The 26,573-nt window shown below is 39.3% G+C and overlaps 1 protein-coding gene across 2 annotated transcripts in view; it reads left to right on the top strand.

Moving 5' to 3' along the window:
- Positions 1 to 368: 368 nt before the first annotated feature.
- The window catches only part of LOC134537810 (uncharacterized), a 256,030-nt gene continuing 229,825 nt past the window's right edge, over positions 369 to 26,573 (top strand). For both annotated transcript variants that reach the window (XM_063378646.1, XM_063378645.1), the window contains exons 1-2: positions 369 to 576; positions 24,709 to 24,949. In XM_063378646.1, the coding sequence (XP_063234716.1) occupies positions 513 to 576; positions 24,709 to 24,949 (305 nt within the window). In that variant the 5' untranslated portion in view covers positions 369 to 512. The remainder of the gene's footprint in view (positions 577 to 24,708; positions 24,950 to 26,573) is intronic.

Here is a 26,573-nt window from a genome sequence, read left to right as displayed (position 1 = left end):
AAGGTAGTTAGTTGATTCGCGCGATCGTGTCGAATGCGTGTCAAACCAGTCTTTTTTTTTTTTTTTAATTTTTAGGGATAAAATAATTAAAAAAAAAAAAAAACTGTTAAAGGAGTTCCGTTTCGGAGAAGTGGCTGGTGAAACGAAGCCGCGGATAGTTCTCGGGAATTGGCTCGTGCCTGCGTGTTTCTGTTTTTCTTTTAAAGTGGCCGCTCGATACCGTTGTGTCCCAGACGGCAGGGGGAGGGGGTGGACGCCCGGCGTAGGGGTGGAAGGAAACCCCTCTGACGCGTCACGGTGGGTGGGGGGGTGAACGGGGAGGGGGTTGGAGTCGCGACGACGCGGCGGCCTCAGTCAGTGTGTCGAGGTCGGCGCGGCAGTGTCTCCCCACCGCGGGCCCCGGAGCGAGCTTGTCGCGGTCGCTCCTGCGTGCGCGCGCGTGTGTGCAGAAGGGACGGGGACATGGGTCGTCGGCGGTGGTGAACCTCTGTGGGAGGGGGACAGAGGGGGGGATGTCGTCGCGCACCCTAGGCTGCCTCCTGGCCTTCGTCGTGGGGCTCGTCGACTGCTACATAGGTGAGAGTGGGTCGTTACCACAACAGCTAGAAAACTGCTGTGTACCACAACGCCGAAAAATGTCATTGCAGGACTGCCACAAAGATTAGGTTAGGTTAGACTAAGGTTAGGTTAGACTAGATTAGGTTAGACTAGATTAGGTTAGGCTAGGTTAAGTTAGGTTAGGTTATATTACGCTAGGTTAGCTTAGGTAAGGTTAGGTTTGATTGTGGTATTTCGGCGTTAAGGTACATTTAAGAAACACACACAAATTCATTCAGTTGTTATTTCGGCGTTGTGGTACAGAGCAGTTTTCTAGCTGTCGGCGTTGTGGTCAATTTTGGCATTTCGGCTTTGTGGCATTTCGGCGTTGTGGTGCTTCCCCGGTGAATAGTCCGCCGTCAGCTCGCCGGGAGACGACCACGTGGCGTTGTGTTCGCGGCAAATCCCGCTCTGCGTCAACAACATATGGTCATTCATTCACTGCGGGGAAGTTACACGTATATTTTTTAAGGCTTCATGCCATCTCACTTACGACGGTAAAATTTAAAAAAATTATATATGTACTGGAGGGGCGCCATTTAACAGTTTGTCCTTCTGTACCCTACAAAAAATTTTTTGGCAATGACGAAATGCTGTCGCAACCTTAATAAAAAGTTTAAAAGTATTTTTAATCTTTATAAGTCACTAGTAAGACACCTTTTGAACACTAAAAATATTTGTATTACTGCCACAAACAAAAGGTTTTTTAGTGTGTACGCTGACAAATTATTTTGTTGTGCCAGGTGACTTCTTTTAAGTGAAACATTTTCATATTCACTAGGTTTAAGTCAGAATGATGACGTCATCAGAGAGTATCTGAAGGGGGCAAAAAACATAGCTGCATGGCTACCACGCGCACTGTAAGTGAAACTCCAAATATACTTAGAGGAATAGGAAATTACTAGGGTTAACAAATATATGAAACACATGTAATTAATTATGCATTAAAAAAAGGGTATTTGTTCACCAGTGTCCACGTCTTCAGTGGAATATAACAGTGAAATAATGGGTTTATTGTAGTAAAATTTATTACATAACCTTATTGTAAATATTTATACAAATGTTAAAAGTTTTATTTTAGGTTAATTTAATTTTCGATAAAGAAAATTCATTGTCGTTTTCAGCATAGTAGTTATAAGTTAATAACGTCCATTAAATGTTTAAGAGTGTTACCTACCAAAATATCTTACAGTTATGTACTTACATTCAAACCAGCGCAGGACGCTAAAATAATTTTACGATTTAAAAATTTTATTTATTTGCACTTTTTAGTATTTGCTTACCGTTCCATGCCTTAATACTTAATTTCCACATGTATGTGAGCTTCACTGTTAGAAATTACACACGATTTGACGAACTTTTCAACGACTATTACGCTTCGAATAAACGAAAAATTCTTTAGTGTCAATATTAATTGGATATTCGTATTAACTTTACCGTATCTAACGTCAGAGTTAAGAGTTGCGGGTTGTGAGATGCGAATTTGTACTTGAGTATTAGAAACTATGCATAGTATGTAAAAGTACTTAACGTAGGTACGCTGAAGTATGCAAAAGTCTGCGAAAGTACAGAAAGTTATTTTAAAATAGATTAAAGTATGCAAAAGGGTACCAAATTAAAAGTAATGAAAACTGTGGGAACGTGTATGTGTAGTAGTGTGCTGTAGTTTGTTGTAGTTTTTAGTGTGCTGTAGAGTGTAGTGAGCTGTAGTGAGTTATTCATTTGCACGATAAAACTCACAAAAATGTTCTCAATATAGGTTTACAATTATAATACAACGACGACGACGATAAATCTACAAGGAGTCTTTTTTTTCCTGACTCTCTACCTTGTTCGTTATTCGTTATTGCCATCGAACAATTTCCGTTCCCTCAACGTTTTCTTTATTTGGTTGGTTCCGTACGTACTCATTTTTCGTAACCTTGACTTCATGGCTTAAGGGGGTGCCTCCCATTTCAGGTCATGATTTTATGTTTATATTAATCACAGATCTACTTTTAGACTTTTTCAATTGTTTAACTTTCACGAAATGAAAAAGATATACAGCGCATACTTTTTGCATAATTAGTTGCCAAAGTTACATTCTCAACGTTTTTGGGTGGTACAAATAAGGAGAATTTAATTTATTGCAGAACTGAAACTTTTTAGGTTTAACTGCAATGACACTGGCTGCGTCATGATACGGTTTGCATTTCTATCACAAAAACTCATTTCATGTTTCTTGGCTGTCAAAATCGTAACAAATTGGAGAATTTTGAAATATCAGGTAAAATTAATTAATATTTTCTGAAATAAATTCAAAACATTTCTTGAAGTAGCCAGTGACATTGCAGTTAAAGCTAAAAAGTTTTAGTTCTGCAATAAATTAAATTATCCTTATTTGTACAACCCAAAAACGTTAAAATTGTAACTTTGACAGCTAATTATGCAATAAGTATGTGCTGTATATATTTTTCATTTCGTGAAAGCTAAAAAATTGAAAAAGTCTACAAGTTTATCTGTAATAAATTACTGTAAATATAAAATCTTGGCCTAAAATGGGAGGCACCACCTTAACTAATCCAGTCAGATGTAAGAACTTTCTCTTCACTAAAAAGTGACGCTACCTAATTACTGGAATGAATTTCGTCATTTGCACTTCTGCCCACCACAAGAGCTTCTCTTAAAATCTTGAAAAGTTAAATTTTAATGCAATGCATATTTTAATGTACTAGTTATATTTCACAAACTATCAAACTTATTTGAAAGCTAAAAAAAAATAAAGTTCGTAAGTTTTTATAAACTCAAAAATGGTGCTGTGTTCACGATTGCACACATTATTGAGATGATTTTTTTTTTTTTTTTGAAAATCATCAACTATTTAATGTTAAGAACATAAATGATTAACCTAACTTGGTAGATTTGTTATGCTCTGTACTCTTACACTCTACGTTTTTATGTCATGTCATTGCGAAAATATTAAATCTTAAAGAATTTACAATTGTGATACACGAATAAAAACTTTCACTAAATTCCTATCGCATGAGGGGAATAGTTAGGTTCGAGGTGGGGGGAACCGGTAGAGGAGGAAACGGCAGGAGAGAGGTAGATATGACATAGCATAGTACTTGCATACTTGCAGTATTGCATACTTGCATACGTACATACTTGCGTAATAGCATAATTTAGCTCTCGCATAATTGCAATTTTTTTTTAATCTGCGATCTCCACCAAAGAGAATTATGTTTCCTTTACCTAATAGTATAGTGAGCAATAAGTGTCACTTGTCGCGCGTGGAATTTACGTTAACATTTTTTTTTTATTTCTGCGTGTTCATGTATTATTATTATTATTATTTTTCCTTGTACATTGTCCAAGTAATCTAATATTCAAATAAAATTTTTTCCCCATCGCAAGAGCTGTTCAAAGAAGGTTTTAAAAACTCGCAACTCCACCCTCCCACCCTGTTGGCTGGTTCCCCTCGCGCGCTCTGCAAACACCCCGCGCCTGTCGCCGCAGAGCTGACGAGCGCTCCTAGGGAGGGCAGGTGTTGCACGCCGCCTCGGGTGGGAAGCACACAACTCACGTAGTCTCGGTTCCCTACCACGTTCGTGCAACTTCGGTATATGCAGGTTTTACCTGGGCCCAACCTATCTCTAGTTATAGCCTAGATTTAAGAGTGAGGGGAGTTAGTCATGGCGCCAATCGTTGCCATGGCTGGCCTATCCCCTCCTAGCACACGATGCATGCGACCCTCTCCCTGCATGGCTGATCCCAGCATGACTAGGCGTATAGGCTTCAGCCTGAGACGCACCTAGGTCCCTCCCTAACCCGGACCCCTCCAAAATACACTTAGTTTTAGTTAGGTTAGGAAAAAAAAAAATCGAAGGGTTAGGTTAGGTCAGTCACAACATGCTTGTTTTCATTGGAAACTTCTGATTTAGCGGCTGAAGTGGCGTTAATACCAAAACGCAAAACTTCGGAAATATTCGGAAATTCTTGCAGGGAACCGAAACTACGTGAGTTGTGTGCTTCCCCGCTGCAGGTGGCAGATCTACAGTGTTGCCAACTACAATAAATCCCAGTCACTAGGCCCAATATCAAAAGTCGCTAAAACAAATTTCACCAAAGGTGGATCTAGGCTTTCGTTCTAGGAGGGGCACAAGAGGCCAGTGGTGGTCTCTAAAAGTGTGTGTGTGTGTGGGGGGGGTGTGGTTGGGGGGGGGGCGGGGGGCACGTGAAATAAATAATAACAATTTGTTGGTAAGTAATGTAATTAAATTGTAATAAAATAACGTACCGTGTGCAACACCATACATATATAAAAAACACTAACGTTTAATTAAATATATTATCATCTTTGTAACAATCAGATAAATTGCTAAAAAAAATACTACAAATATGCAATTGCATTTGTAACAAAAGGTAACAAGGATTTAAATCAGATTAAATATATTTCATTATTACTTAATAATCCGTAAGTTTTTGTCAACTCGAAAAAAAAATTAAGGTGAAAAAAATGAAAGTTTCAAGTTTAGATCGGTAATACGTATCGAGGATAATACTAGTAGGTAGTGCGTTGTTCTAGTGTCACTGTATTTTTACTCTAGAGTCAGTGTAGTACCTACTCTATAGTTAAATACATACTTGAAATTTTCAAGTGAATTTTTTTTTCAAGTTGACAAGAAACGTATCCATTGTCTAAAACTTCAAAAGTCGTCAGATAAGTTGCTAAATCATTTTTTTTTCGTCAAAACGTTTTTGACGTGACAACGTCTAATAAATCGATGAACGCCAGCTGCACGCACGAAAAAGTGTCCCGTTACGCACAATATCCCGTTATCCTGTGTCCCGTTACGCACAATGTCCCGTTATCCTGTGTCCCGTTACGCTTATTATACGCTTGCGCCGCATCTATCTCTCTTCCACTCGATTGGAACAACCATCGATTTGACTTTTTCGAGGCACATTAAACTTGAAACACTCCCATTCGTTTCCTACTTTTCCTATCATCGTCCTATCCTTAACAGAATAACGCAGATTGGAAGAAGTTAAATAGCAAACATGTATAAAAGTTATAGTTAAAATAATCTGTTCGTTAAAGTATCAAACATATTTGAATTAATGAGTGCAAATAAAATTAAATTTATCAATTAAATTGTAGATTTTATTTCATTACTTCTTTGTATCCATACAAAATAGTGATAATTCAATAAAAATGATTCAATTTTATTCATAAAATTATGCAATCATTTCATCAATGTTTCGTTATGACGTTGTTACGTTAAACTATCGTCCGTAAACCGACTTTACAGACAACCAATTTTTTTTTTTTTCAAGATGACAAGAAACGTATCCATTGTCTTAAACTGTTTTTAATTTTACTCCAAAAGTCGTCAGATAAGTAGCTAATTTTTTTTCTTGTCAATTGTTTTTTGGTCGCTAAGACTTAAGCGAAAGTCGTCATAGACTGGTAACCTTTGAATATATATACTGTATAGAAGTCGCGAGTGGATAGGATTTACTCTACGTTTTTCATAAGCGTATAATGAGCAGCTTGGGAACTTCACCGCTGCAGTGCGCTGCCGTAACGACCTGTATCGTCTTAGTTGTTATTTATACGTTAGAGCGCAGCACTGTCGCCCGCTGTCATTCCCCGCACCCCTCATCCATCATTCACTGCAGCTCAACGTCGTTCAACAGTAGGGGGAAGGGGTGTTTGAAGAGTTCGAAACTTGTCCGCCATGGACCACCGCGAGTCGATGCCCTAGCGATGGTGGCGATTGCGGCGGTGAATTAACCAACTACCTCAAAACCGTATTAGAAATGTTAACCTGGGCTGGTGACTTCTATACAGTATATATATTCAAAGCTGGTAACACTGCAGGACTCGCTTCGACGCGGGGCGAACACAGCGGTGCTTCTAGGGCAGGGGGCGGGCCGTCACGTGACCAGCCCTCGTGAGCCTCGCTCGCTCCTTGGATAAAAGAACACAAGATTCCGTGTTTTGCCCGCACGGCCCAACGACACACGCAGCACGCACACATGCGTGCGTGTGACACGTTCCGTGGGCAAACTGGAGGCTGAAAATGTTTTTTTGCTCGTGTGTAACACGTTATTAGCCCCGTCAGCATAAGATGTGGACAGGTGAATGATCGTACTGGTGAGACGACAATGGTATTTCATTGCCGGTGATTTCATTTACAGTCACACTTAAGTTCCCGTTCATTGTTTCATATTTACGTTCCACACGGTTAATCTTGCATACTTTTTGGGTGGCTGAACTTTCACAGAATGAAAAAAAAAATCGTATTCTTACTGCATAATTAGCTGGCAACACTTCGTTTTCAATTATTTGTGTAGTATGAGTAAGGAGAATGAAATGGAATATAAAACTAGATTATTTTAGGTTTAAAGTCAATTTTACTAGCTGTTATGTGATCTGATTTAATTTATTTCAGAAAAAAAATTAATGTTCACTAGACATTCAAAATCATAAGAATTTGTATGATATTGTTACGAATTATTAAAACAATAATAATCGTCGTGAGAAAATGGATAGCCAATTAATGATTTTACTACACAGATTTATTGATTGCCAATATTTACGACACTAAGAAATAATCTTCTAAAAATGCCTAATAATCAATTACACTTAAAAAATGTTTCTTCCCCAGTCACTCGTTTCACACAATCCCACGCCTCGCTGGGCCGCACCTCTGGCGCAACTCTCGCCGCAACACCCCTCGTGGATCTCCGTCGCCGCACTCCGCCGCAGCAATCCGCCGCCGCCGTCGTCGCACTTCCCTTCGCCGAGGTCCGCTCGACGCTTCGCTCGGAACTTCGCTCGGGACTCTCGCGCACCCGTGGCACTATCGTCCGGATAAACTCCACTCCCGGAGGCCGTCGTCCTGGGCTTATATAGGCCAAGGCGCCACTTCTAGAATTTACTAACGCGGCTGGGGCCAGTCGCGTCATTACGCGCCGATCCTACGCCTGAATGATTGAGACAGACGTCGGTATCTCGCGCGGCGAACCGTGGTACTCTCCAGTTGCAAGGTGTTAGATAACGCCGCCGATGCAGAGCGTCGCTAGGGTAACGGACGGGGGGAAGCGACGACCCTTGTAATCCGCCAGGCGCGCGCGGCATGTCTCACGTTGCGGCGGCCACGTAACGTCAGTGCCGTGCGGGGCCGCCAGCCAGCTCCGAACCTTAGCGCCGCGGCCCTGCTCACGTTCGCAATATTATTAAAAGGCTAATATAATTAAAAAAAAAAATTTTCTGAAAGAATTTCAAACCATACCACGCAGTAGCCACCAGCATTTCCTTAAAACTCTAACATTTTCAGTTATTTATTCCATTTGGTTCTCCTATCCATACGGCACAAAAAAAATTAAAAATTCAATTTTTCCAGAAAATTATGCAAAAAGTAAGCATTATATATTTTTCATTTTGTTGAAGTTAGGCCACTCAAGAAGTCCACAAGTTAAAAAAAATGTTGAACGTAAAAATAAAATAATGATTTTATTTTTGTCACACAAATGATAAATATTGTTTTTTTTTTAATGACAAAAATGCAAAATTCGAAGGCTGATTCTAGGTTAATTGAAATACAACTACTTAAAAATGAAACCATTTATAACTAGCCCATAGTTTTATCAACAAAACCATATAAAAAAACACGGATATGCTCACTGCATAAAATTTTGTTCATTTTACAGAAAACCTTTCCTTAAGTTTCGTGCGAGTCTTCTCCTAGCGTTACTCTGCAACCTTTCGTGCTAAATTCACCTCTAAAACACTCTTAAGTTCTCATTCCCGTAAGAAAATATTTTACTTTCATTCATCAAATAAAAAAAACCACGCTTAAAAATTTTTAATTCATCTCCACTGCCTCTCGAACCAGCAGCGTAGGTCAACGAACCACGGAGCCCCGTAAATTGGACTGAAGTTGAGTGAAAACTGATCTAGGTAAGTGCTCTTAAGATCTTCAGCGTTGCGTCTGGATGAGGAATTTCCAAGGCGCTGACTAATGCTGGGGTGTTTGTTCCTGTGCGCGCTCTCGCTTGTCGCTGTAATTTGTTTGTTTTTTGTCTTCATTTCAGTTGAGTTCCTTCGCCTCCGCACGTTAACTCACTTTACTATGCCCTGCGCAGCAATCCATCAGCTTAAACCTTCCATCTCTCTTGGAAAAACAAACGTGTTCTCGTTTCCATTGTCTCGGATGTAACGTTTACCCCTCTCTCCTACCGTTATAGAAGTTCAAGCGAATCGGTATCACAATCTTGAACACCCATACTTTTTGTTAAGAACTTAATTTTGGAGTTTCTCGTTTTCAACGTCTCCTGATCTGGACATTGTATCTCTATTACTTTTTTTTTAAAGTATTCCTGCAGTGTAAAAGATTGATTGAAATCGTTATTTTGCACATACGCCGTTGATAGTTTGAACTGTATTTCGTAGAGAAAACCTGAAGATTAGAAAAAAAATTATGAATACACAAATACACAGAAAACAAACCAAAATTAGCCTAATTTTAAATGTTAACCTTCATTACTAAAAATCTTCCATTGGTGTTTTCTGCGTGTTTGTGGTGGATTCATATTTCTGTGTCCGTTATTTGGGCTTTCCTACGACATATATTTCGAACTAGCAGTGGCGTTATATCCAAAAGAATTAAATTATATTAAACGATTTTTTTTAATTTATCATTTTAAATTGAAGTTTTCTCCTATTGTTTCCTCACAATGACATTCAGTGTTTCTACAGACAAGGAAAATTTTGTAAACGGGGGAATCTCAAGAAAATAAAAGGATATCTTCAACATTGAAAATAAAACATAGGAAAATCCATGAGTTCTTAGTTACCAAATTTTCAGCCCAATCCGTATAGTATTAATATTGCATATATATTATCTATACTATTGATTGGCAAAAAATGTGTATTAGTTGGAGACTGTACAATTTATTGTGTTCCATATAAGTAAATTCATAAACATACATGAATTTAATAAACCACAAATCACAATTTTCGACCCATTTACACTTTTCATCTGGGGATGGTATTGAGATTCTGAGTAATTTTTATTTGTATGTAAAATATTTATTATATAATTCACACATCTACATTTTGTGGATTCTGTGATATATATCCGTTGGCCCTAAAGTACCCAAATGATCATGTTTTTACCACCTCAGAAATAAAATAAAAAAAAATTACAATAAATATAATTGATGTTTTTAATTAATACTTTAATGCTTATTTTAATGTCATGTCACGCTTTCTTTACTGGGTACCGATATAGGTTTAGCTTTTATAAAAACAAACGCACATTTTCTAACCTCATTAGAAAGGGAAAAGACAAAAAAAAAGGAAAACAAATAATAGGTAATATTCTATGTAAATTTATTTACGATTTGGTAGTTCCGGGTGCTCATATAGATAGAATTAAGACATATTGTAAAACAATTGTTTGTTTCTCTTGAATTTTAATTATTAATACCAAAAAACATACAATGCAACTTGAATAGCCTATGAGGAATTTTTTTGTTATTATGAAAATAACATTATCAGCTTGGCGAATAAATTTCGATAAATTAAAACAGTAGTATAACGTTTAAATTTAAGATATTATTGTTGCTCAGTTTTTTTACCTCAAGCTTCATTTGCTTCTGAAATTTTTTTATGTACAACCAAACTTACCCACATTATGGTACATAAATCTCCGTGCACGTTTTTATTAATTATTTTGTTGTCCTCCGCTCTAGTAGATACAAATAGAAGAATTTAACTTCATAAAACCGATCTCACTCCTTTTTCTCCTCATATGAGTATTTTGAATATTTTGAAATAATATATATCCTAATGTTTAAATTAACTAAAATAACTTTAAACAAAACATATGTGTCATGGATATTGCCCAGTTGTTATGAGTGATTCCTGAATAAACAGACCAAAAGACGAACAGAAAAACAGACAAAAAAACTTATAAAAACAGAAAACAGGCAAAAACTTATATATATGTGTGTGTATGTATATATATATATATATATATATATATATATATATATATATATATATATAAATATATATATATAAACAGGATTTACTACGCCATGTCGAAATGCTGATGGTCAATTAAATTATGTTTTTATTTTTAAAAAAATTAATAACGTGTTGTAGTTTTAGTCATAAAATTTTTTTTCCAGTAATTCTAAAATCCTTATCTTGCATCAAATTATTAGAAAAAGTGCCTACAAATTTGTGTTACGGTATCTTGAATAACCCTACTATTAAAAACAATTCAAAATACAATAAATAATGCTATACCTTTGGGGAAAAAGAGTTTGTGCAAGACTTACGCGGCAAACATGTTTAATCAGCTAACTTTGAATATCCATAAAGAAAAAAGTTAGTTTTCTAAAGTAGCAAGTTATTTCCTTAAATAAGCCATTAATAAAATAACTTGCTAAGTTAGCATAATTAACTGTTTTACAGTACGGATACTAGAAGTTACCCGAATAAAAAGGTTTTTTCCGCGCAAGACACACACAGAATTTTGATTTAAAAGTATAATCTTTTGGATTTTATTTTGAATTGTTATCAATAGTAGGGTTATTCATGATTGTTTAGCAAAAAAATGTCAAAGTATCCAATAATTTGATGCAGGGAGAGTAGATTTAATATTTTGAAGTAAAAAAATGCCTATTACACAAAAACTATGGCACTTTTTTATTTTTTATTCTGAATCATAATTAATTGGCTTATAAACTGTTCTCGATTTGGCGTTGGGTTCTAAGACAACCTGTGTATGTGTATACAGTGGCGGATCCAGGATATTGGTTTGGGAGGGGCTTGACCCAGCTGAGGCTAGGCTTTATCAAGGCAAACACTAAAACAATAGTGGACCCAGATGCTTTTGGAGGGGGCTTGAGCCCCTTAGCCCCCCCTCTGGATCCGCTACTGTGTGTATAGCATATATATATATATATATACACACACACACAGCCCGATGAGCGACTCACTCACTGACTCACTCACTCACTCACTCACCCACTCACTGAATTATCTATATAAATTGTAGCACACTTCCAGTGAATCTAGAAACTCGAAATTTGACGGCAAGTTGGTCGATGTTAGCTCGCAACCGATGAAAAAATTCCAAAATATGGAAGTATTTATTTTTAACTGCCCTTCCTCCCAACCGCCACCCTTCCACCAACTCAAAAAAAAAAAAAATTAAAAACTCTTGCAAACCTTCCAAGCCGGACCATTGTAGGATTGTTGTAGAAGAATCGTCATGGCAACGCCATTTCTTAAAATTATTCCTTTTGGTTACAGGGATGAAAAGCAAACGAAAGCGAGATGAGCTGGAAACGCAACTTTTGAAGTCGCAGTTCTTTCTACGGAGGTCCTTGTGGTCGAACGGTAACACGTACGAAAATACGATTGCACCGTCGCATCGCGTAGTATTTTGTAAGATCTGAAATTTCGGTTTTGTGACTATTTCTCTATCCCCATCAGCAATACCTCAGATAGACACAATTTCTTTGATACGGTGAAAATTTCCGAAACCTACAGTTGCTGTCTTCATACTCGGCATGCCTGTCTAAATTAAAATGATCTTTTTTTTATTTTTATAGAAGCCAAGCGTAAGTATGATGGCGATAAATAATCGAGGAAATTCATTCCTCTAAGTAATTTGTGGGGCGAGGGCCTCATTAAGTGGGAGATAGAGAGCGAATTTCCCGCAGGGTGTCTTCGAGGGCAAAGCGGTCGATGGGGCGAAGCTTTCCTATGTCAAGCTTGAGGGCCTACTTTTGGAGCGAAGTTACCATTGAGGGTGCTACCGGATGACGTAAAACCCTACGGCTAATTAAAAGTTAGGTAAAGTCTGCAAGTAGTGGGGATTTGAGGGTGAACCCACATATGTATAATCATATATATTACAAGTTAAATAAATATCGATATCTTTCGTTTAACTTTAATTAGGCATTGATAAACTGACATTTGTTAGAGAGTTGGACCGCTGAACATATAACCTACATCGACGGGTTGCCTAACCTGAACAACTGCTAGAGGGTTAATAATGTTCGCCGGCTTTCACGGCCATTGTCTGAAGTATCTTGGCTTCTTGTTTGTAGCCGTGTCCTTGGCGAATAATCCACCAACGGTTCGGTCGACATTGCAGTCGCGTACTGAGTATGTAACTGCTACTCAGTGGGTAACTATTACTCAGTAGGTAACTGCTCCCTGATGATGGCGACGGCAATGTCGACCGAAACGTCGGTGAATTATTCGCCAAGGACACTGCTACAACCCAGAAGCCAAGCTACTTGCTAGAGGGTTGTTCAGTTTTGTCAGTGAAATGGATGTAGAGGAATGTTCTAAAACGAGGATATGCAGTAAGCAACGTCTGTCTGCAGCGGAGAACACGCGAACATGCCCCACCACCGGGGTGGATCCTTCCAGCGGTCCGCGGGTCAGACGCAGAGTCGAGTCGCCGGCTCTTAACGGAACTCTGCGGCGACGGAAACGGAAGCCCCGCCGATAAATCCTGCGGCGCCGCCTCCCGCCGCCTCCCGCATGGATCCACTCGCCATCAGGGCGTAAGTTCAGGCGTGGAGCGCGCGCGTCGCGACAGAAGCTACGCCGTTGAAACCAGTTTTCATGGCACGTTCTTTGAATGTTTCTCGCGGTATGGAAGACTGACTGAAAACATTATTTTTGGACATGCGTCATTGCTGGTTCTCACCATGTGTCATACGAGAAAACCCGGAAGAATGGACCAACGAAGACGCATACAAAAAACACACAAGAGAAAACTTGAAGAACGGACAAACAAAGATGAAAGAACAAACACACAAAAAGCCAATATCAGCCGATGCCGTGCAATTTTTGTCTTGGGTGTTTTTCTATGTTTTTTTTTGTCTGTTCAGATTTTCTCTGTGACACGCAACGGGATGCGTCCAAAATGATGTTTTCAGTCATTTCCGTAGTGTAGCGGCGAGGCTACCAATTATATCGCAAGGCAAGTACGGCTGGTTCAATTAAACACCACAGGTATGCAGGTAAGAACTATTTTACTGACGCGCAACCAAATAGTGCATTGACCACACAGCTGTCGTCAGTGACATGTTGCGAAAGACTGGAACTTCACGTGAATAACGCAAGCCACGCGTGACTTTCCTGGACATGTAATGGGAGTTGCTTGTTTTTGACACAGCGGGATTACGAACTGTCGGGAGACGCCATGCTGTGATCAAAGTTGAAGTCACTTATTTTTTTTATATTACCTCGTCACCGCCACATTGTGATGACCCTAAAGTTGCGGGAATGGTGCTTCACCACGTCTGGTGATCGTTGCCAAGCACGGAGTTATAAGCTCCCCGTCGTTGAAAAAAAAAAAAACAAGTCACTCCCCGTAAATCACGCTGAACACCGAAACTTGAGCCGATGTTTCGGGCGTCCAGCCAACACGGCGCGGACAATGAGCTGCGTCACCCGGTTGCCATGTAGTCGCGCATGCGTGCACACCCCCTGCATGGTCCCCACAAGCAGGGGCGCAACAACAAGGCGGAAAGGGTATTTTGGCCCCCCCCCCCCTTCTGAAACCTTGAAGTGTGGGCAAACGGGGGCAGAGAAAGTGCTGTGTAATCAATTTTTAGATATTAAAACTGCTTAAATAGCACCATTTTCCACCTTGAAGTACAAATTTCCCCGGGGGAGGACCCCCGGACCCCCCCGCTTCAATAGGGGGATCGATGATTCTTTATAAAAAGGTATATTGCCCCCCCCCCCCTTTTGGAAAAGTTGTTGCGCCCCTGCACACAAGGGTGGGGCTGGGTGGACCCCTAGGTCCAGGGCCCGGGTCTGGAGGGGACCCGGACCCCACCCAGATTATTTTTAAATGTTTAACTATAATAATTTTTTTACAAACTAAAAAAAATGAATATTTCTTTATTTACTGAAATTTTAGAAGATTTCACACACCTACAGCTAATTTTATTTATCTGTAACTATTTTCATTTTTATCTTAGTGTGTGAAATAAATATATAAATACTTTCTGTGGTTATTTTAAAGTAATAGAATTTTTATAAAAAAAGCTTAGTTCGGACTTATAAAATAGTAACCATAATTACATCCTGTATTTTCAGGTTAAATAACATTCTAAAAAGAGTGTAGGTAAAAAAAATAACCATGCAATTATAATTTATCGCGTAACTGTAAAATTAGGGGTGGGGGGGGGGTCCTCCGATCCTGGGTCCAGGGCCCGTAATGTGGGGGCCATGGCCCCCTGCTTGTTTCTGCCAAGCGCTGGTGCGCGTTGATTAGAGCTCGTGAGTCGTCGGTGGCATGATAATGCGTCGCGCTTTACCATCCCGCCTCATTAACACAGATACTCCCCTGGTTAGGCCGGACCCTTGAAGACGAATTATCTAATGTTATACATAATAAAATTTACCGTTTAACCAGTGAACAATATTCCTAACCGCGTTGGTTCGATCAGTGAGTCAATAAATAGATGCGTCAAAGCCTTTTGGAACTGAAGAAAAACTAGCTGAATTGTTAAGATGTATTCTCATTGCTTACAAAATTAACAAAATGTTAAAAACTCGAGAAAACATTGGTTGCCTGTAAAGTCGGTTTACGGACGATAGTTTAACGTGACGTCATAACAAAACATTGATAAAATGATTGCATACCTTTATGAATAAAATTGAATCATTTTTATTGAATTATTGCTATTTTATGGATACAAAGAAGGAGTGAAATGAAATCTACAATTTAATTGATAAATTTACTTTTATTTGCACTCATTAATTCAAATATGTTTATTACTTTAACGAAGAGATTATTTTAACTATAACTTTTATACATGTATGCTATTTAACTTCTTCCAATCTGTGTTATTCTAGGATAGGACGATGATAGGAAAAGTAGGAAACGAATGGGAGTGTTTCAAGTTTAATGTGCCTCGAAAAAGTCAAATCGATGGTTGTTACAATTGAGTGGAAGAGAGATAGATGCGGCGCAAGCGTACAATGAGCGTAACGGGACACAGCGTAACGGGACAATGTGCGTAACGGGACAATGTGCGTAACGGGACACTTTTTCGTGCGTGCAGCCCGCGTTCATCGATTCATTAGACGTTGTCACGTCAAAAACACAAGAATCAGTACAAAATTTAAAGTAAAAGAAAATTAAATTAATGCATAAGGTTAAGGTTAAAAGTTTAATAAAATATTAACACTTGTCAGTTGCTGCGCGGGAACAGACCTTCGCAACTCACGGACTCGTTTGATTTGAGTCGCTTCTCTCTGCGTGCGAACATTCGGTGTTGTAATCATTTCTGTGCTTCGCGGGAACTCACGGTGAGTCACCTTCCCTCACAGAACTGCGTCTGAGCTAGCGCTCGGCCTGAACTTGTGACCTCTCACCCGCGAGGGCCTGGGGTTCGAATCCCGGACCATCCAAGCTGATTTTGATTCTACAGTCGTTTTCCCGAAATCGCCCCAGGCAAACACTGGAATATTCCCTTAGACTTCTTTCATTCACGCATTGATTGAATAGCACAGGCAGCATCGTGCATGTATGACGAGAATATATAAACAATAATATAATCTGAACGACTCGACATAATTCTATGGGGTTGGTTTTTTTCGGCTGATTTTCATTATGGAGACCTGATGGACAGATATAGTCAATACAGAATGTGTTTAAAAAAAATTCAAACTTTTTCATAAAATAGGGACTTAAAATAGATTTTAAAAAAAGCAAATATGGAAAAAACTTGGCTGTAAAATTATTAAAATCACATAAGAAAAATCTCTATGATAACCAAATCTTATAACGAAATAAATTTTAATACTTTATTTTACAATTGTGTAATAGTCTTTTAAATAGTTAAAATTAGCTTTAAAATGTAACATTTTAATAAATATTTTAGTTTAATTAATTACTAATCTAAAACATATGAATTATTGTTTTAAATATATATTTTAATTATTCGAGTTATTATTTTGATACCGCCATTCCTCGCACGTTCAATAATCTTAACAAATTATTGTTTTTTAAAATATATTTATTTGGCACCATGGATTCTCCCCGTACATTCATGTCACCGCAGTGAAAACATGTAGCTGGAAAAAAAATATATCCCTTCGATTTCTGTCAAGTCGTCAGATTCTATTATTGGTTTTATATTCTCGTCATTCATGCGCGATGCAAACTTTATCCTCTTCACGTTATACTTTATCAGCAACCACGTTTCCGCGTATCCGGGTGGGTGGGTGGAGGAGGGGGGTAACTTCCGGACTCTCCCCCCCCCCTCCCTCTTTCGAAATATAGCAAAAAAAAGAGCAAGGATCTGCAGTTGAAACATTTTTTATTTATTTATTTTACCTTTGCTTGGCGCAGTTAAGGCGTGTACGCCTTCCCTTACACTGAGCCGTGTGACATAAACAACGTATCATAAGTTATATATTGGAATTAAACATAAAATTACATACTAACAGATTTTAAAATTACAGAAATTACTGATAAATCATCTGAAAATTTAACATCCAAGTTTAGTAGTAACCTAAATCATATAAAATATTGTATTTAAAATAAAAATATTAAAAATTTAATTAATTACTAATCTAAAACATATGAATTATTGTTTTAAATATATATTTTAATTATTCGAGTTATTATTTTGATACCGCCATTCCTCGCACGTTCAATAATCTTAACAAATTATTGTTTTTTAAAATATATTTATTTGGCACCATGGATTCTCCACCTTTTAGAATTAGATTAAATTTTCCCCTTTCCTTTTTGAGCTTGATTCGCCTTTTGATAGTACTATTTCCAGTGAAGTTATACCGATTACTGTTCCTGTATTCATATGTATTTGAAGGCGGTTCCCCAAAGACACAGCGTCAATTTTGTCTCGTCAATAAAACCTTCAACATCAAAGCCAACGACTTACTTCTCGGTACACGTCCACACTGAGACAGTGACAGTGACAGTGACATAGGGAGTGACAGTGACAGTGACATAGGGAGTGACAGTGACATAGGGAGTGACAGTGCTGGCTACCCTGCGTGCACACGAGTGAGCGCAGCCCTGTGCATGGCAATCACAATACAACACAGTGCTACCAGAAACACATGAGACAACACCATACAGCTCTGTACCAACAACGCAGGGGAGAATGTGAAAAAATAACCTAGTGGCAAGAGGTGTGACGACAAAATATTTTTTCAGATAAATTATACATTATATTATCTGGTGTCAAGCACCATAAACTTCTTTTTAATTAATTTTAAGCGCTGGAGGTTAATTTTTTTCTCCACGAATCTTTAAAATGTTTTAGTTCATGTATCACAAAAGATTTATTTTTGCTGTCATAATGTTGGTATTGGGCAGATACGTTGTTCATACCACAGAGGTAAGAAGTAATACTAATAATAAGTAAGGAGTATAACCTCCATGGTAGGTACTGGGCATACCTCTCTGTAATTTATCGGACTGACGCATGACGTGACATCGACGGCAGGTTTTCACGCAAAAACTCTGGAGCTGTGCGGTGTTAGTCCCTAGTCGCAGTGGTTCCCAAACTTTTTTAAGCTGGCGACCCACCTTTCCTTATATGAATACCTCCACGGTCTATCGGTCCATAGTGGAGTAAAAAAACTTTATTGTATCGTATCCCTTCCTTATGTATATATAATTTACCATCAAATATTGCACATATATATATATATACTTTTTGACGTGATAACTTCTTATAAATCGATGAACGCCGGCTGCACGCACGAAAAAGCATGACTCATTGTCACGTTACGCCTGAGCCGAGCGTGCAAGAACCGGTCGACCACCGTGCGAGAAAATCTTCTATAATATCAAACAGGTTAAGGCGGGCTTTTAAACTAATTGTTCGTGATTATATTTAAACAAATTATTTAAATTAAATTTGCAAAAACTGTAAATAATACTTGAAAATTAAAAAGTTTGCAATTTTTCATCACTGTTTTCTCATGACGTTAACACGTAAAATTATCGTCCGTAAACCGACTTTACATACAACCCCCCTTTTATATGATACCGATTTATTATTGATAAACTATTTGTGTTCTGATTTGAAAATGGTTTACAAAATATAAGCACTTTGTAGCAAAACAGTTATTTATTTGACAATAGATATGTGTTTGCACAATCCGATTTGTTTCGATTTTTCTTATCTTTTGTGATGGTTCCTGATAGTTATAGGATCGAGTCGCGAAACACCTGTAACCCTTCCGCGACCCACAGGTGGGTCGCGACCAACCGTTTGGGAACCACTGCTGCAGTGTATCTGCTGCTATCAGAAGACGCAGAAGCAAAACGCAGCGTATGGGAAAAAAACAACACTGCCCCATTAGACCCGGCGTTAGTTGGACGAGGCGGCGCCCGAGCGTAGGTGTGTCAGGTCTCGCAGGTGTGTCGCAGGCGCGGCAGTCCAGTTCCCCAGACTCGTGTTCAAGGAGAGGGGGAACACCGTAGTTCACGGGAAGCCTATGATGTACATTCTATATTGCACAGACCCGAATACTCACGTTGACAAGCCATCTTTTCACAGACGAGAGAGCCAAACTCCCGATCTTGCATCTCCGGTTTTTTTTTTTTTTTTTTTTGTTCATTGTAAATAAATATACAACTCATGATAACTAATGGTCAATTAGGTTAGGTTAGCTACATCATAAATACTTTAAAACATTGTGGACGGTTGATTTGGTTAGGATAGCTACATTAAATATACTGTGAAATCATGTAAACGGTTTCCTAGCCCTGGATAGCTACATATTAAAAAGTTATTTGCTAAGCAACCATAAAACGATTTTACAGTATTTTTAATGTAGCTATACTTAACTAATATAACCAACCTTCCACAATGTTTTAAAGTATTTATAATGTAGCTAACCTATCCTAATCGACCGCAGAATTTAATGCCACACCGGTTTATACAATGAGATGGAACGGGGAAAAAAAGCGAGCATGAACTTCGGGGAACTTCGGGTGTGGCTCTCTCGTCTGTAAAATGAAGGCTTGCCAACGTCAGTATTCGGGTCTGTGCAATATAGAATGTACAACATAGGCTTCTCGTATTTCACACCTGCACGACACAGATACGTACGGGCAGACAATGCAGAGGACACGCCGTTTCGGAGAGGAGAAGTGAACGAGACACCTCGTCCTCTCCCGACAACTGTCGGTGGTCGGGTGGACGGACACCCGACTGTCGTCAGCTCCCCCAAGTGCGAGGGCTGGTTGTCGTCGTGGTCGGCGATAGAAACCTGGTTCAAGTTTGCGAAGTACTTGGGAAGTACACGAAAAGCCTAAGATGTCCATCAAGTTCTGTCCCTGCTCGAACACGCCCGAATATTCACCTTCGGCCAACCTCGGGATTTGTTTTATTTTTGCGCAGGAAAAATGAATTCAAATATTAAAAGTGGTCGGTTAGGTTAGCTACATTAAAACACTATGGACGGTTAGTTAGGTTAGTATAGCTACATTAGAATAAACAGAGAAATATAAATACATATAAATAAACCCGAGGTTGGCCGGAAGGTGAATATTCGTGCGTGTTCGGGCAGGGACAGAACTTAATGTACATCTTAGGCTTCCCGGAAGTACACACACGACCGCCACGTGTTGTCTGTAGAGTGTAGTCTCGTCTGCTACTTCCCTTGTCTTTGTGGACCTGCTGCGCGGTCGGGTGTACGTGAGTCCCCGCCCAGCTAGAGGTCGGTTTCTCCGCGGCCGGGCAGGTGTGGAAGGAGTCTAATGATGCTCGGAGCAGAACAGGGCAGGACAGCATTACAGCACTGCACCGTATGTGTCGCAGGGCCAATCACTTGTGGATCTCCATTCGAACTGTGTCAAACGCTTTCCTTGATATTTGATTTGTGTCATTGAAGTGAAACTTCTAATGCGACTTCCAACAAGGTTGAGTTAAACGTTTAACGCTACCATCTTTGAATATATATATACTGTATAGAAGTCGCCAGCCCAGGTTAAAATTTCTAATACGGTTTTGAGGTAGTTGGTTAATTCACCGCCGCAATCGCCACCATCTCTAGGGCATCGACTTGTGGTGGTCCCTAGCGGACAAGTGTCGAACTCTTCAAACACCCCTTCCCCCTCCCGTTGAACGACTTTGAGCTGCAGTGAATGATGGATGGGGGTGCGGGGAATGACAGCGGGCGACAGGGCTGCGCTCTAACGTGTAAATAACAACTAAGACGATACAGGGCGTTACGGCAGCGCACTGCAGCGGTGAAGTTCCCAAGCTCCTCATCATACGCTTCTGAAAAACGTAGAGTAAATCCTATCCACTCGCGACTTCTATACAGTATATATATTCAAAGCTACCATGGAGGGGGTATGAAAGCACTGTTGCGTTAGACGTTCAACGCTCCTGGGGAGGGGGAATAGAAAGAGACAGAGCGAGAGTGAATGCGTGGCACTCGAACGCATGCGCGTAGTATACCTGTTACAGGCCAGCGCGAGCGTTAGCAACGAATAGCGTCCAATATTCCAAGCACATGCGCGTGGTATTCTTCCTATGCAGCGAAGTAAACAGTGTGAGCGTCGTGAAATTAGCTGAAATACGTACTTGTTGTCCTATTTATAATATTCATTATTTCATTTACTTGTTTTTTTTTAGTTTGATTTGATACAATATGATTTCACTAAAAATAAATTTCTACCCCTTCCTATTTTCATTTCCACATTACGAAGTTTCACTTATTCCGCGTGGAGGGACTCCACGCACTTTTTTTTTTTGTTTTATACCGGGGGGGGGGGGGGGGATGGTATAATTAGTGAGTGAGTAATAAGCGTAAATATTTAGTTGAATAATATATTTTTTTTGCAATGGGTAAGATTAGTTTAAAACATTATTTGGGACATATGCCATTGTTGGTTTACACTGTATTCCAAGGAGAAAAACGCGTCAGGAGATATGGTAAAACACATATGCATATACATATACACACACACGCGCCAATTTTTCAGAATCCGCTATGAGTCTTTTTGTGCCTGATGACAGTTACCGAAACGTTGCAACTGTTTTTTTCCTTCTTACGAAGTCTACTGTGTTCGTTTGTGTTGTTGTTGTTGTTGTTGTATTGTTTGGAATGTGTGTTTAGTATAATCGTTGGGTTCCTCTGTCACTGTTGTCCAGGATTGATATTAGTCTGTATCTTATTTTCTTGTTGCAACTGGACCAACGTTGTCAGCTCACTGTGTTCGTTGGTCCTGTAATATTGTTCTGACTAATTTCTTCCAGGGAATTCTCTGTGATGCTTATGCATTTAACATTTGACATCGGCTGATTTTGGCTTACTTTCTGTGTATTTGTATATTTGCTTTCTTTGTCCGTTTTTCGGATTTTCTCTATGACATAACAGTGTCAACCAAAAATGGTGGTTCAATATAATGTTTTCAATCAGTTAAATAAATCTATGAGCTTCTTCAAACTCCTCTTGACTGTTATAAAATTTGTTTACAAATCTTTCTTTGAAAAATTCTCTTATAAGTGCAAATTTCCATCGAGTACCTCTTTTTTTTAAGTGTAGCATCTTAGCTCTCGGTATACGGCATTAAATATGAGTAATTTCGTGAATGGAACGGAAGTCGTATAGAACGGGAATGTGTAATCATGGTGCTACCAACTGGACAGATATTGGGGGGGGGGGGGGGGGTAGGATCGTGCGAACCAAAGTTCACAAATACAAACGAATATTTAAAGTAGTAACTGTTTAATGAATTTTAACAAGACGGACACAATTTTAATAAAATTAATTACCTAAAATCAAGTCCAAAGCTGGTATTAAATTCAAGTCTTTTTCACTTTTTATCGGAGACGTTTCGTTATATAGTTTTAAATTCTGTTCTGATAATAAAATGATTTGATAGTCAACCTATCTGCTTCGGCAGCAATTATAGCGGCGGGTGCGGCGAACTACGTGTGATTCACGTCTAGAAATGTAGTTGAAAGCACAATTTGGGTACATTTATCACGCTCTGGATTGTTTTAAAGAATTCAACTTTGCATTTCGTGTTTGAGTTAAATTTCGTTACAGAGGTTAGATCACTGGCGAGTACTGAAAGACTCCCTCACTTTATTTTTCTCTCCATATTTTCGCTTTCCAAGAAGCTTTATCTTCCTTGATATGTAACATATTTCTCTCAGCATCCGCATATGACTCACAGTTCAACTCCATGCAGACAGCCATTAATCCCGGCCACGGTATCGGGTAGGGTGATTCCTCGATTTGGATTTCAGCACAAAATTTAGCACAGCCCAAAGCAGGATATTTGTCAACTGCGTCACGTAACTGCTATCCCAGGGTGTACACAGGTCACGCAAGTCACGAAAAGGTAGAGGAGCTGAAGTACTGGTCACATAATCACTATTAAGTTGGGAAATGAACAGTAAAAATGCTGAAGGTCAGAACTTCTAGTATCCAGCAGCCTTTTGGTAACTAAATGTTTACATTATTTTGACGCTTACCTCACTTCAGTTCATAGTCGCACATCAAATATAAATATTTGCAGATAGTTCACTTAAGTGGGATTAGGCCTCGCCATCTTTCAATTCCAATTAATTTTTTACCGTTTGCAATAAAACTTCCGTTTTTTTTTCTTGACATGGCATAGTACTTAGCGTTGGCTACTTATTGAAGTTAACACTCGTGAAATGGTGGGATCATCGTGACAGTTATAGTCGCCCGCGTGAAATAATAAGTTATTTCCTCGTGGCGCATACAAAACCAGAATCTGTTACCTAGTAGATATGTGGATGCAAAAAATATGTAGCCTATAGAATGTTTGGGAGATAATGATTCATGCCTCGACATGCCAATTACCCATCAAATCCCGTGGAAATGACTTATGAAAAAGGTTTGAGCTTTCCAAAATAAAAATTAGTACTTTCCTGCGAATAGTATTTTCGTGATGTGTTTTTATGTATATATTAAAAAAAAACATCGTGTGATACAAAGAAGTTGTGAAGAAAATCTTATTATAAGACCGTGAAACATTCCTGAGACTGATTACCCAGGAATCAAAATCAGTGTGTTTAACATGTGGAGGTACAGTTGTTTCAGTTTCTCACAGTCTCTGTGTTTAATATGTGGAGGTACAATTGTTACAGTTTCTCGCAGTATCTGTGTTTAACATGTGGAGGTACAGTTGTTACAGTTTCTCGCAGTCTCTGTGTTTAACATGTGGAGGTACAGTTGTTTCAGTTTCTCACAGTCTCTGTGTTTAACATGTGGAGGTACGGTGGTGTCAGTTTCTTGCAGTCTCTGTGTTTAACACGTGGAGGTACAGTTGTTACAGTTTCTTGCAGTATCTGTGTTTAACATGTGGAGGTACAGTTGTTACAGTTTCTCGCAGTATCTGTGTTTAACATGTGGAGGTACAGTTGTTACAGTTTCTCACAGTCTCTGTGTTTAACATGTGGAGGTACGGTGGTGTCAGTTTCTTGCAGTCTCTGTGTTTAACATGTGGAGGTACAGTTGTTTCAGTTTCTCACAGTCTCTGTGTTTAACATGTGGAGGTACGGTGGTGTCAGTTTCTTGCAGTCTCTGTGTTTAACACGTGGAGGTACAGTTGTTACAGTTTCTCGCAGTATCTGTGTTTAACATGTGGAGGTACAGTTGTTACAGTTTCTCGCAGTATCTGTGTTTAACATGTGGAGGTACGGTGGTGTCAGTTTCTTGCAGTCTCTGTGTTTAACATGTGGAGGTACAGTTGTTTCAGTTTCTCACAGTCTCTGTGTTTAACATGTGGAGGTACGGTGGTGTCAGTTTCTTGCAGTCTCTGTGTTTAACATGTGGAGGTACAGTTGTTTCAGTTTCTCACAGTCTCTGTGTTTAACATGTGGAGGTACGGTGGTGTCAGTTTCTTGCAGTCTCTGTGTTTAACACGTGGAGGTACAGTTGTTACAGTTTCTTGCAGTCTCTGTGTTTAACACGTGGAGGTACAGTTGTTACAGTTTCTCGCAGTATCTGTGTTTAACATGTGGAGGTACAGTTGTTACAGTTTCTCGCAGTATCTGTGTTTAACATGTCGCGGTCTCGGTGTGCGGCAGAGCCGGTGGAGGAGGCGGGCTGCCACGACGCCACCTTCCGGCTGACGTGTCGTCAGCTGGACGACCGCATCGCCGTGCTGCGCGCCAGCTTCCAGCCCGCCGGGGGCGGCGCCAACTGGACGGCGGACGGCGGCGTCAACGCCTCCGCCTGCGAGGACGGCGGCGGGGGCGGCTGGGGCGGCGCCGGGCCCACCGCGTCGCCCGCCGGCCCGTTCGACATCCGCCCCACCGTCAACTACAGGTGAGGCGGCGCCCGTGTGCCCGTGTGTGGCATCTCGCGAGTGGAACGGAAGTCTTTCCGGGACGGAAATGTGTAACCACGGCTCTGCCATCTGTGGAAGTCTCAGAAATCTCGAGAAAAACATGGTTGACCTGCATGATTCACCCAGCTGATTGCTTTCTTAAAAAAATAATTGGTTGTCTGTAAAGTCGGTTTACGGACGATAGTTTAACGTGACAACGTCATAACAAAACATTGATGAAATGATTGCATACTTTTATGATTAAAATAGAATCATTTTAATTTTAATAATAAAAGAATAAATACTTGAAATTATAGGTACTAGTAATCAGATTTTTGAAAATGCAAGAATAATTAACCTTTACTGCCGAAATTATTGTTGTAATAAGCAATGAAAACCACATTTACTTTTCATTTCACTTTATAAACAGTCGACGAAACAGTTCACGTGTAGATGACTTGTAATTAATTTTAAAAACTGGCGTTTAGCTATAAAGCTTAAATATAATTATGAACAAGTTTTCATATAAATAAACTGTAATCAAATATCTATCATCAATTATATGAATCACCATAATTTTGTAGTCAATTGTAACATAACCTATTATTACTGTACTCGCCGACAGCGTAACGGTACACAGCGTAACGGGACAATGAGCGTAACGGGACACCGCGTAACGGAAAAATGTGTGTAACGGGACACCGCGTAACGGAACAATGTGTGTAACGGGACACAGCGTAACGGAACCATGTGTGTAACGGGACAGCCGTGCGTGCAGCCGGCGTTCATCAATTTATTAGATGTTGTCACGTCAAAACGGCCAAATTTACCCTGCACATAGGTATTCAACTTTATAGTATAGTTACTCTCATCACCGACTTAATGATCGCGTAACGATGTAGGCTGTATAATTTTTTATTATTGCTCTTTGCTAACATGTACCTCTTAGCATTGCGACCGAGTCCGTGGCGCAAAGACCATATTTTGACTACATCTTGGTGTTGGGCAAGCCATTTTCCTGTACATCATCGGTGAGTTAAGTACCTGAGATGTGTGATTCTGTGTGTTAGCTGATTTGTATAATTCTGTGCGTGTGAAAGATTATGTGTTTGACCATTATCATCTCATACACATGACCATTATCTTTCCATTATGTATGGAAATTAACTTACCATATGTCGTTCCGTGTTTGTATGATTAATGTCATAAGGTAGATGAATGGTCTTTCCTTTTTTTGTTGATATCACCTTTATATGCGATGAAATATGAAATGCACATTTTATTGTTCAATATATCTTCACACGGCCAACTATATGTGGCTTTATCACGATCAAGAGTTACAAGTCAAGTGAAAGTGTATACATATAAAATCAATCAAAAGCAAGGAAGATTATTGAATCACCAGATACAAGAATTGTATTAATTATTAATACGCTTGCAATATATTTAAATATATCAAAATTAATTGAATTTTTAATAAATATTTCGTGTATATGAAATTAAAGTTATATTAATTTTGAAGGTTTGGCCACCGTGACGTCACAATCCAAGATGGCAAGTTGTTTCGGGCCGAAGCCCGGCCTAGCCTCACCACCTCCACCTCCTAGGACTGAACCCGTTAGG

Source organism: Bacillus rossius, chromosome 12 (assembly GCF_032445375.1).
Source record: "Bacillus rossius redtenbacheri isolate Brsri chromosome 12, Brsri_v3, whole genome shotgun sequence".
Taxonomy (NCBI): domain Eukaryota; kingdom Metazoa; phylum Arthropoda; class Insecta; order Phasmatodea; family Bacillidae; genus Bacillus; species Bacillus rossius.
This window is presented reverse-complemented; position numbering and strand designations above follow the sequence as displayed.